The sequence below is a fragment of the Salarias fasciatus genome, chromosome 10, assembly GCF_902148845.1.
Source record: "Salarias fasciatus chromosome 10, fSalaFa1.1, whole genome shotgun sequence".
NCBI classification, from domain to species: domain Eukaryota; kingdom Metazoa; phylum Chordata; class Actinopteri; order Blenniiformes; family Blenniidae; genus Salarias; species Salarias fasciatus.
In genome coordinates this window covers 25,126,167-25,137,248 of record NC_043754.1, presented here as the reverse complement: position 1 = coordinate 25,137,248, position 11,082 = coordinate 25,126,167, and the positions used below count along the sequence as shown (strand labels likewise).

The following is an 11,082-nucleotide window of genomic DNA, read 5'->3' as shown; positions in this document are numbered from 1 at the left end:
GCCCACAATGTGGCTCAGTGCTGAATCCTCTGACAGGTGTTTCTTTTTTTTAATATTTTGTGACTCCGAAGCATTTAATAAATGTCTGTACAGAAAATAGAAGTGATGGGATTTGTTTTCTGAGCACCGCCTCAGTCATGAAATATATGAAAGGTACAACTTGTACCTCAGTCCATGTAGGGCTGAACCGGGGGTGATGACCATGTTGGAGATGCCAGCTGTTGCGTAATATCTGCTCTAAAAATACAAAACACGTGCTGACCAACACTGCTTGAAAAACAGCACTGTGTTGTCCGTTTCTGTTATTTGCACCATGAACGCAGCACTACTGTTGCGTTTCGGCCGTGAACGCAGCACTACTGTCTTCCGTTTTTTTTATTTAGACCTTGAATGCAGCACGGAACCGGACCTCGAACGCAGCACTCTGATGGAGTTTTTTTGTCATTCAGACGTAATCCAAGGTTTATGGTTTTTCCCATTCTGTGGTAGGGAACGTGAACGCAGCACTGGTTGTATTTCCTATGACGGTGAACGCAGCACCCTGTTGTCCGTTTCTGTGGTTTGGACAGTGAACGCAGCACTCCCATGACAGTTCTTGCAGTCTGGTCCCTGAACGCAGCACTCCGATTGACAGTTCTTGCAGTCTGGTCCCTGAACGCAGCACTCCGATTGACAGTTCTTGCAGTCTGGTCCCTGAACGCAGCACTCCGGTTGACAGTTCTTGCAGTCTGGTCCCTGAACGCAGCACTCCGGTTGACAGTTCTTGCAGTCTGGTCCCTGAACGCAGCACTGCCGTTGACAGTTGCTGTGCTCCGGTCCCTGAACGCAGCACATCTGTTGCACAGCGCCGCGGCCTCCGGAGCCCCTCATGTCTCGGTAGGGACCATGCTGTTCAGTCCCCGCGGTTTGACCGAGTGTTTACGGGAATGGGAGGATTTGGAGAAGGACTACCAGCAGATCCAGGTGAGTTCCCCGGCGCCGTGGTTCTGTCCGGACCGAGGGACCGGAGCCCGGACGGGACCCGCCCTCAGCAGCAGCGGTAGCCGGGCTCCAAGACGCAAACACGGCTTCCGTTTGAGGGAGCGAGCTGGTCCTCACAGCGCCGGAGAAACCGTCACATGAGTCCGGCAGCCGGTCGCTCCCTCCGAGGTTCTGATAGAACCACTGAAAAGGAACATTTAATCACATATCTGCAGTTTCTGAACGTTCTCCTGCATTACATTAAGAGTCATTTACGCAGCAATGTGAAGAAGTGGGTGATTTGCGGTTTCCCGTTATTCTGTGCATAAATGTGAGGTTTTTAAAAGTAAAACAGGTTATTTTTCTGGCAAATGGCAGTATTTTCTGTTCAGATAAGAATTTACACTAAAATAACACACATCTGAAGTGGGTGAACTGAGTTTGATTTCTATAATTTAGATAAGTTCACGTCAACATCTCAATTAAAAGATGTGTTTTGTTTAAATGTAAAGACTTTAGACGTTCCTTCACACTGTATGGTATGATGTAATGTAATGATTCACAGTAAGCCTGAGTTGATGGTGAAGATGTTTGAAACCACTGCTTGAACTCAAACACTTCCAGAAACCACCGTCAGTGGTCACTCCTCATCCTGCAAGTTGAAAGAAGCCACATAATGATCTAAACTAAAAATCTGACCACGTATGTTCCGCTTTCAGCAGTGCGGAGGATCCCGTGCTGGATCGGGACTGTCCCGGGGTCCGGGCTCATGCTGTCCTGCTCTTGTCTCCGTCTCCAGGACACCCACCGCCTGTACAGGCAGAAGCTGGAGGAGGTGGCCAAGCTGCAGGCCAGCTGCTCCGGAGCCATCGCTCGCCAGAGGAAGAAGCTGAAGGAGCTGGACAGCTCCCTGGAAGAGTCGGTTCTGATCAGACGGCGTCGATGCGCGGTCCCGGTAGACTCCTGTGATTTCACCTTCTCCTTCTGCCGGCAGATGCAAAGAAACCTCCACTCCACCCAGTGTGAGTCCGGACGAGATGGACGCCGTCGCAGAAATCCGGGACTCCATCAGCGGGAGAGAAGCTGCTTTCTCTGAGATGGAAGCTTTCCTCCCCAAGAAGAACGGGTACGTTTCCATCCCAGTCGGTCCGGCTGAGGCAGGGTCAGGTGGTTTATCGGCCGAGTGACTGATGCGGAACTGTTCCTGCTCAGGTTGTACCTCAGTCTGGTTCTGGGAAACGTCAACGTGACGCTCCTCAACAAACAGTCCAAGTGAGTCCTGCCCATGGTGGTTTCCCCGAGACGAGCCGGCCGCTGCCAAACCGTCAACACCGTCCGTTTGACTCAACAGGTTCGCCTACAAAGACGAGTATGAGAAGTTCAAACTGGTCCTCACCGTCATCCTCTTCGTCTTCTCCTTCACCTGCCGCTTCCTCTTCAGCTACAGGTAAAAGAAGGCTGCTGAAAAAAGACGCTTTTCTGAGAATGAGAGATGAAAAACTTTCAACAACCATTTCTTCAACCACCACACATACACACACACACACTAAAACAACATTTAAAGTGTGCAAATTCTCTCATTGCCTTCGCACTTTAACCTGTGACCTCTTGCAGAAGAGCTGCAGAAGCTCTGGTGTTTTGTACATTTTCTCAGACAATTCTAGAACCGTGAACTCGAAAGAGAACTGAAAGGTCCATATCCAGATACTTTGTCCAAAAATCGATTCCCTCAACGAAGCAAAGCGTGTCAGACTGTATCACAGTGTAGGATATCTGGTTTTATCTTCCTGCTCTGAGCTGTATTGTAATATATTGTATCATAACCCACCGCTCTGTTGAAGCTCGTGGTGTCGGTCTGATGAGGTGTCCTGACCTGCTCCCTTCCAGAGCCCTGGATGCTCTGTTCAACTTCCTGTTGGTGTGGTACTACTGCACGCTCACCATCCGGGAGAGCATCCTCATCAGCAACGGCTCCAGGTCCGCAGGCCTCGTCCCTGACTGCGATCCCTTCTCCTGACCCTCCAGAGTCTTCTGTCGTCACACAGACTGGTTAGTGAGCAGGAGTCGTCCTCTGTTGGTCAGTGTTGGTGTTTGCTGTTGTTTCAGGATCAGAGGTTGGTGGGTTTTCCATCACTATGTGTCCACGTTCCTGTCCGGAGTCATGCTCACCTGGTGAGTCCTGTGCTGTTCCAGAATCTACCCATCTGTAGGTCTATATGTCTACAGTGCTATAATCTGTGGTTCTATATAAACCGTAATTCTGTAATTATAGCTACGTAGTCACGCTAATGTCTTTAAGCTCCAGTTCTATAGTTCTACAATGTATAGTTCAGTGTTCCTCTTGAATCACAGTAATCTGGAATCCCCACTGACTTATTTCATATTGGTAAAACAAATGTGTCTAATAATCAGGGTTAAAGTTTCTGCTGGTTTCTTAGTAAAGACGTTTGTGAATGAAGCCTGAAAAACAAAAAGAAAAATTCCAGTTTAGTGAGTTTCTTTGTAAATGTAAAGATCTGGAGAGCTCAGAGAACAGCGAGGAAACTGGAGGACTTTGATGATTTGTGTCTTTCTGCCTCAGAAATCTAACCTGATGTCTGTTTGCATCCTCTCGTCTTTCCTCCCTTCCTTCCAGGCCAGAAGGAGCTCTCTATCAGATGTTCAGGAACCAGTTCATCAGCTACTGTCTCTACCAGAGTGAGTCCTCCTCCGTTCTGTAACGCCCGCTCTGAGTCGATGCCACTTCTCTTCTGAGGAAATGAAGAAAAAAGGAAGTCAAGCCAAATAAAACATTTTGTTCCAGCACAAAGAAGGACTTTACAAAGTGTAAAGATGAAGAAACATTCAGTAACTCTTGTTTCTAATGTGTCCAAGTAGCAGCTTTATTAGCAGATATGAGGTCAAAGGTCAGACTGTGACAGAAACATTGCTAGATTTCAACTTTAACCCAAAGAGCTGAATGCAGCTGGAAGTAAAATAGCAAATATGAGTTGAGTTAGTGCTGAATGCCTCTTTAGCAGTGAAAACCAGTTCACCAAACGCTCCTGTCGGAGTGTGTGAACACCAGTCTGCATCGCCTCTCTGCTGATTCATTTTGAAGTGAAGTGGTGAAACACTTCCTCCGTTCAGATGCATGTTCTCATCTCTGTGCTGGGTGTGAATCAGGCTTCGTCCAGTTCCTGCAGTACTACTACCAGAGCGGCTGTCTGTACCGACTCCGGGCGCTGGGAGAGAGACACAACATGGACCTGACAGTGGGTGAGTGAGTCTGAACACACCGGCAGGACACAGACAAGAGAGTGTTATCGTCCAAACACACCGGCTCTCCTGTTGGTTTGTTTTTCAGAGGGTTTCCAGTCCTGGATGTGGAGAGGGCTCACCTTCCTCCTCCCATTCTTGTTTTTTGGTCAGGTGAGCGAAAAGCGTCTTTGTGAACCTGGACAAGCTGACCTTTTGTTTTAGCGGTCGTCTCATGGATCCACTGTTGCGTCTTGATGTTTTTTTTCGGTAACACGTCGGGTGAAGTCTTGAGCTTGAGTTTAGGAGATTCTGGATTGAATCCAATCAGAACATGCAGTGTGAAGAAGCTGATCAGGTCTTGATCTGCCTGTCACTGTATGAAGAAGCTAAATCAGCTGATCAAAGCCAGATGTGTCGTGTTGTTTCTTCTTTGTTTGCAGTCGTGGCAGCTGTACAACAGCATCACGCTGTTCAAGATGTCCCAGCTCCCAGAGTGCAAGGAGTGGCAGGTTAGTGGAACCCTCGAACTCCCAAACCCTGGAAACAAGGCGCCCTTCCTCTGGTTCAGTTGGCATGGTTTGGTCAACAACAACTGCTTTTAGAAAGCAATTTTTCAAAATTTAGAATTAAGGTATTAAGAAAAACTGAAATGCTTTTTATTTTCCTCTGTTAATCTTTTTTTTCCCCCCAAGAAACTTCACAAATGGCAATTTGTAGCTCTGGAGAAATAACATTTGACTCTTTTGTCCCTTCATGTCTTCCTGAACCTTGTTGATGCATTTAAAACTCACAGCACCACCGTCCTTTCCTGCTGTCTGTGTTCCTGTGCCAGGTGGCGATGTGCGGCTGCTCCTACTTGGTTCTCTTCCTGGGAAACTTCCTCACCACCCTGGGAGTGGTTTACCAGAAATACACCAGCAACAAGTCGAAGAGCGCCTGACGGGAGTCTGAACTGCCTTCAGCGCTTTGTGCTGCTCTGAGCTCAGCTCTCCGCCACGTCTCCGTTACTCTGATCAGTCTTCTGTCATTTCCTGTGTGTGAAAATGTCGTTACGGTCCGTCGGACGAGTTTAACGTTAAATCAAAGGTCAGGTTGTTGTTTTTAGAGACAGAATGTTGAACGCAGGGGGGTCGGCCCCCGCTGTTTGTTACTCAGGAGCTGCTGCAGATTTGAACTTGTCAGGAAGTTTACTGCTGAATGAAACACTCCTTTAAAGATGTGTGTTTACTCTTTTTTTTAGTAGATGACACAGATGGTGATGAAAAACTCAAAGATTTTACTCAAGTGTTTGTTTTCTGAAAACATTTTCATGTTTCCCTCTATTTGAAATAAATTTCCCTTTGTGAGGACATTCTTACTGTGGCCACCAGGAGGCAGCATTGCACTGACAGTAAACTGGAAGTCAAAACACTGAAACTGTCACTTCAGCTTCCTCTCAGCAGCTAGACTACAGTTTTTATTCTTTATTAGAAACTGAGACCGTCTTATGATTATTTGCTGCAAAGCTGTAGAAATGGTGGAAATGTCCACATTTTGTATCCAGCTGGAAGTTCTTTACAAACAGAAAATATTGCTCAAAATAATAATAAATACAGCAGAAAAAGGTGGATGTGTTGGAGCTCTTTAAGACTAAGATATCTCACTTTGTTTGTTCTCTTTCATCCAAAATAATATCTGCTGAGCGTTGTGGTGTGTTATCAGCCAACCCGGGGTGAAGTTGTCAGCAGAAGAGAGCGTGAAGATGTGATAAAGCAACCACAGGTGTGTTCTCCGCTCCTGCTGACATGAGTTACGAGTCTCATCAATCTGAAGAGTAAAACTGTGGCTCAGGAGAAGATATATGGAGAGAAAACCAAAAAGAGAGGAAAAGCTGCATTCCTCGCTCTTCATAATGAAGTGTGTGTTCAGCTCTGGAGTCGGAACAGTAAAGGACGGGAGAGGATCAGAGGGAAGAATACCTGAAAAATTTAAAATAGAAGCCAATTTCTGAGCGTGGAGCGTCTTCCCCCACCCGCTGGATGAGTTAGAGCTGGAGGGCCAGAGAGAGCGAGGCAGAACAAACGGGAGGGGGAACAGAGACGAGGCGGGGGGGGGGGGCTCTTTCATCTCTCTCATTAAAGCCGGAGCAGTGGGGGCCCGGCAAGAAGAGCCCAGGGACATGAGGACCGGGGACCGGGCCCGGGCCTGGCGTCGGGAGGAGGGAGGAGGGAGGAGGGAGGGCAAGGAGGAAGGCCGCAGACGGACCGCCGTGTCAAACCTTCACCTCCAACTTAACCTGCACCCCCTCCCCTCCTGGGGGGGCAGATAAAGACCTCCTCTTATCTGGGCCGGCCTGGGAAGGACTGCAGCAGCTGCAGGGAGGCTGAGGGGGGCGTCAGGCTTCACTGGGCCGGGCCCCACGCACTGAGGCCTTTCTTTCCTCTGTGTGTGTGTGTGTGTGTGTGTGTGTGTGTGTGTGTGTGTGTGTGTGTGTGTGTGTGTGTGTGAGAAAGAGGAGGGCAGCACTGATGAGCCTCCGTCTGGGACAGACTGATTATAGCGAGAGAAGCAGCAGCTCATGACAGAAGAACCGATTAAACTAAACTGTTTAAATTTGCTAAAATCTCGCACTGCGGCGGAGATTTGAAACAATTACAGCAGCTTGATTAAAGTTTCAATGAGCGCGTTTCATCTGGAACACTGCTGAAGACGTTTCTGAGTGACAACATGCTCCTGGTGTCCTAAATATCCACCGTGTTTTAGTCAATATGGGAAAAACCACAATCCGCAAAGTCACACCGAGCTCGTTCTCCCCGTTTACATGGAGGCGGAGCCTGAGCGTTTTCAAAAAGTTACATTTTCCCCCATTTACATGGAAACGGATAGTGAGCATTTTCAAAAAGTTACGTTTTCCCCCATTTACATGGAAACATCCTGAGGTTTTCAAAACCTTACGTTTTGCCCCATTTACGTGGAAATGGACCCTGAGCATTTTCAAAAAGCTACGTTTTCCCCAATTTACATGAAAACGGACTGTGAGCGTTTTCAAAAAGTTACGTTTCCCCCAATTTACATGAAAGCGGATCCTGAGGGTTTTCAAAAAGCTACGTTTTCCCCTATTTCCATGGAGACTGACTCTAAAAGTTGCGTTTTCAGTGGCCGTGAGCATCCTTGTTGCTACGTCATCACTTGAAATCATGTAGACTCGATCCTGAGAGTGACATTTTTAAAAGTATCCACGTTACACCAACCCAGTTGGTCGATAACTCGGCTGCGCAGCTTCCTGTGGATCTGTTCTCTGAGCCTCTCTGCTTCATGAAGTCACTGAAAGGTTATTTTTTTCTTCTTCCTGAAGCAACACCTTAATATTTTAGTGTCGGCCCTTGCTGCAGCTTTAAATAACATCGCCCTGCCTAAATTATGGAGGCGGAAGGAGTCGATCTTCAGGAGTGTGAGCGGATCGGAGCAGGTGTGAACGAGATGGGAACGCCTTCGCCGCGTCGCTGAAACGATCTGGGTTTGCATCCGGCCGTCGACCGCAGCACATGTCTACCGCCAGCCGTCTTCCTCCTCACCGCCACAGCCGCTCGCCGCTCCAGTCAGCCACTGAACAAAACCAGGCTAATGGAGGAAGCAGCTCGGCTCCTGAAGCCACCGGCCTCAGATCTCTCCCCGCCTCATCAGTAAATTAAGTCCCAAGACAGAAACTGCTTCACCTCTGAAATATGAACTGAGAGATGAATGAAACATGCATATTTAATAAGACGGGAACAGGATTGCATCCACTTGTTAATTGAGAGCAAGAGGAATGAGGAAGTGTGAGGAAGAGAGAGAGAGAGAGAGAGAGAGAGAGAGAGCGCTTCATGGCCTGCAGAGTTCCAGAGAAAAAAGAGAATTCATCTTTATTTCAGCGCTCCTCTTTGGGAGGAACCCGGGCAGGACTTCCCCCCACGCTGCAGCTCGCTCTGCCTTTCTGGGGATTTGGGCTGCAGGTTTCCATGGCGACCGCGTCAAGCAGACGGTACAGGGAGAGATTGGTTTGCCATGCGGCTTCACAACCTCTTGAACCATCAAACGGAATTTTGGAGCGGCGCTCGATCTGCCAGCCGTCTCCTGCTCCTTCAAAGTCCTCCAGACTGGAGTCAGAGCGGCGGCGCCTGCTTCTTTCACGCCCCGGGGCCCGAAAGAAGCTTTTTGTTTTTTTTTGTTTGGCCTCCTGAAGTGCTGCAGCCAATCTTCTATCAATTATAGACACAAAAGTACCTACACAGGGAGAACATGCAAACTTCACAGAGAAAGGAGGCCGAAACGCGTCTGAGAGTGGAGCTGCCGCCGCCGCCGCCGCCGCCGCCGCCGCCGCCGCTCGCCCACACTGCTGAAGAGGAGGAGAAAACATCTGCTCCTCACTGCAGCGCAGCTCGTCCGCACGCCACACACACTCCTGTGTCATGGTGTGTGTTCGTTCTCACACGGGAGGAAACGTGCGTCGCCTGCAGGTACGTTCTGCAGCGTGACCTCGGAGCCTGACCCCGGATCAGTTTTAGAACGGCCGGAGGTGAGTCAGAGAGAGGCGGAGCAGCGATCCTCCTGGGGAGGTCCTGCCTTCAGATGATGGTGGATGTTTCACATTTCAGACACACTGCAGCCCGAAGTGTGTCGTAGATATTAATAAACCCCAACAACACAACTACACCTCACCTTGACCCACATGTAGGGAATGTGTGGCCCTGGGGGGCCATGGGGGGGGGGGGGGACCCGCGGGGTGAACAATGAAGCGGGTCAATAGGTCCACTCCTACACACACTCTGTGTTCTGCTGAGCCAGATGGCCAATTTGGTTTGAGCCAAGACCAAATTAATCTCGACACATTTTGTCCTTCGTCTGATTGAGGACGACGCCCCCGTAAAAAAAAAAAAAACACCCAGGGACCCCCACGGCGCTCAGGTGCCGCCTGCCCCCCGTACAATTACACACACAGCGGGGGGTCGGGGGGGTCGGGGGGGTTTCACTGTGTAATCCATATTCCTAATTTGTGTTCTGACTCACTTTTCTCTTTACTCCGGGAGCAGATTCCCCCAGAAGAGCCTGAGGCCGAGAGCGAAGCGCCGACGCTTCTCCACAGAAAACACCGGAACCAGAAACCAAACATCCACCGACTGCAGTGTTTGTGCAGCGGGATCTTCACGGACGCCATCACCAGCGCTGGCGTCTGAAACGTTGCTGCTTCTCTGAACTGTGGAGGAAAACGGGCTGAGTGTTGAACCGGACGTTCCACTGTCTCTATCAGCAGGTCAGTGGACTCTGTCCTGAGTGTCCCAGTGTCCCAGTGGGCGGGGGGGGGGTCAGCCTCCACAGGATGAACACGTGTTTGACATGAAACACCAGCGAAGCCCGGGCCTCCTGGTCGGCTCGTCCTGCATCTTCGCCGTCGCTCGTTTCGCCGCTGCGTTCTGTTTCCTGTCAGCTTAATTTCCCCCGGATGAATTAAAGCCTTTGTTCAGAGTAAAGTCGTCTCTGCCAGGACGGCACCGCGCCGCCCGCTTTATTAAAATTTAATTCAATTTCACGCTCTTTGCCTAAAGACTGTGAAATTTGAAGATATGAAAAATGGAGAGTCAGCACCCCCCCCCCCCCCCCCCCCCCCCCCCCCGTGTGTGTGTGTGTGTGTGTGTGTGTGTGTGTGTGTGTGTGTGTGTGTGTGTGTGTGTGGACTGTAACGCTGCCCTCACACTCACACAGAGACGTTAAAGGAGGCCGTGACCCCGGCGTGGGGTCGCGGCGGGCGTGGAGGAGGTCGCACAATAATCGATGATGTGAATGAATCAGATCTCAGAACAGCTTCCAGCAGGTAGAGACCAGAAGAAGAGACTGAAACACACACACCGCTCACTCACACACACACACACACACACACACTGAGCCCAGTGACGGGCTGAGAGCTTTTCTTCGCTGCATCCGATTTATTGCCTTTGTTCCTGGTTTTGCAGTGAAAAGGCGTCTTATCCTCCGCCCCCCCCCAGCCGTCATTGTTGCTTTTTTGCCTCCGTCATTGTTGGGCCGTGCTGGTCACCGCGTTTCCAGGTTACCGTGGTTACCGCTTCCCTCTCCTGCGGCGGTGTGGCTCCCACGCCGAGGAAAACAACCAAATCAAACAAAGCTGCAGACACACATTCGGAGCAACGATGCTAAAGTAAATACAGTGAGTGTTTCTGCAGGAAAAAAACCTGCAAACATTAAAATACACATGAATATTCAATCAATATGAATCCAGTAAAAAAAAACACTGCAGCGAGATAAAAGGTAAACTTTATGACTCATTTTACAGCAGTTTTACAGGAAGTCTGAACCTATTCCAGAAAAACCTCACCAGTCAGTGGAGGAATCAAGTCTTTGTGGGGTTTCTGAGGCCGAGCGCCTGTTTCCATCAAACACCGGATTCACAGCAGCTCAGCGGACATGTGTGTCGATACTGGAGGAAAACTGGATCATTTTACCGGACTGACTCGTTACGACAGAGGAGCATGACATCTGAAGTCACATGGTGTTTTGGTTCTTTTTTTGCTTCGGACTCCGGCTTCATGTTCAGACTTAGGAAGATCCTGCATGAGAAAAGTTTAGAACAGTTTCCATAAAGTTTGACCATTTTCAAAATCCCTGAAAATGTAGCAACACTGTCAACCCGTTTCCATGGAGACTGAGCACATTTTCAAGAAGTTGCATTTTCAACTCACTTCCATGGAGACACTGGAGTGTTTCAGAAAGTTGTGTTTTCAACCTGTTTCACTGGAGACAGAGTCAAGGCATTTTCAAGAAGCTGCGTTTTCAGTGAACGTTTTCTGTTTGACCTTGAAGACATCGTTCTGTAAGCGTGGCACAGAAGCAGAGACGTGGAGAAGTTTCTTT

The 11,082-nt window shown here is 49.2% G+C and overlaps 1 protein-coding gene across 1 annotated transcript; it reads left to right on the top strand.

Moving 5' to 3' along the window:
* Window positions 1-740: 740 nt before the first annotated feature.
* LOC115395645 (transmembrane protein 120A-like) lies at window positions 741-5,805 on the top strand. The gene is made up of 12 exons (XM_030101274.1): window positions 741-963; window positions 1,760-1,878; window positions 1,955-2,086; window positions 2,173-2,232; window positions 2,312-2,407; window positions 2,848-2,937; window positions 3,067-3,132; window positions 3,596-3,657; window positions 4,126-4,218; window positions 4,307-4,371; window positions 4,641-4,709; window positions 5,033-5,805. The coding sequence occupies exons 1-12, from the start codon at window positions 886-888 to the stop codon at window positions 5,138-5,140; spliced, it is 1,038 nt and encodes a 345-aa protein (XP_029957134.1). The 5' UTR covers window positions 741-885; the 3' UTR covers window positions 5,141-5,805.
* The last annotated feature ends 5,277 nt before the right edge of the window (window positions 5,806-11,082 follow it).

Bases quoted from the DNA above. Each gene is read 5' to 3' on its own strand.
- LOC115395645 (XM_030101274.1), top strand. From the start codon at position 886: ATGCTGTTCAGTCCCCGCGGTTTGACCGAGTGTTTACGGGAATGGGAG. The intron at 2,938-3,066 runs GTCCGCAGGCCT...CTGTTGTTTCAG, and splicing joins CTCATCAGCAACGGCTCCAG to GATCAGAGGTTGGTGGGTTT. The intron at 3,658-4,125 runs GTGAGTCCTCCT...GGTGTGAATCAG, and splicing joins CAGCTACTGTCTCTACCAGA to GCTTCGTCCAGTTCCTGCAG.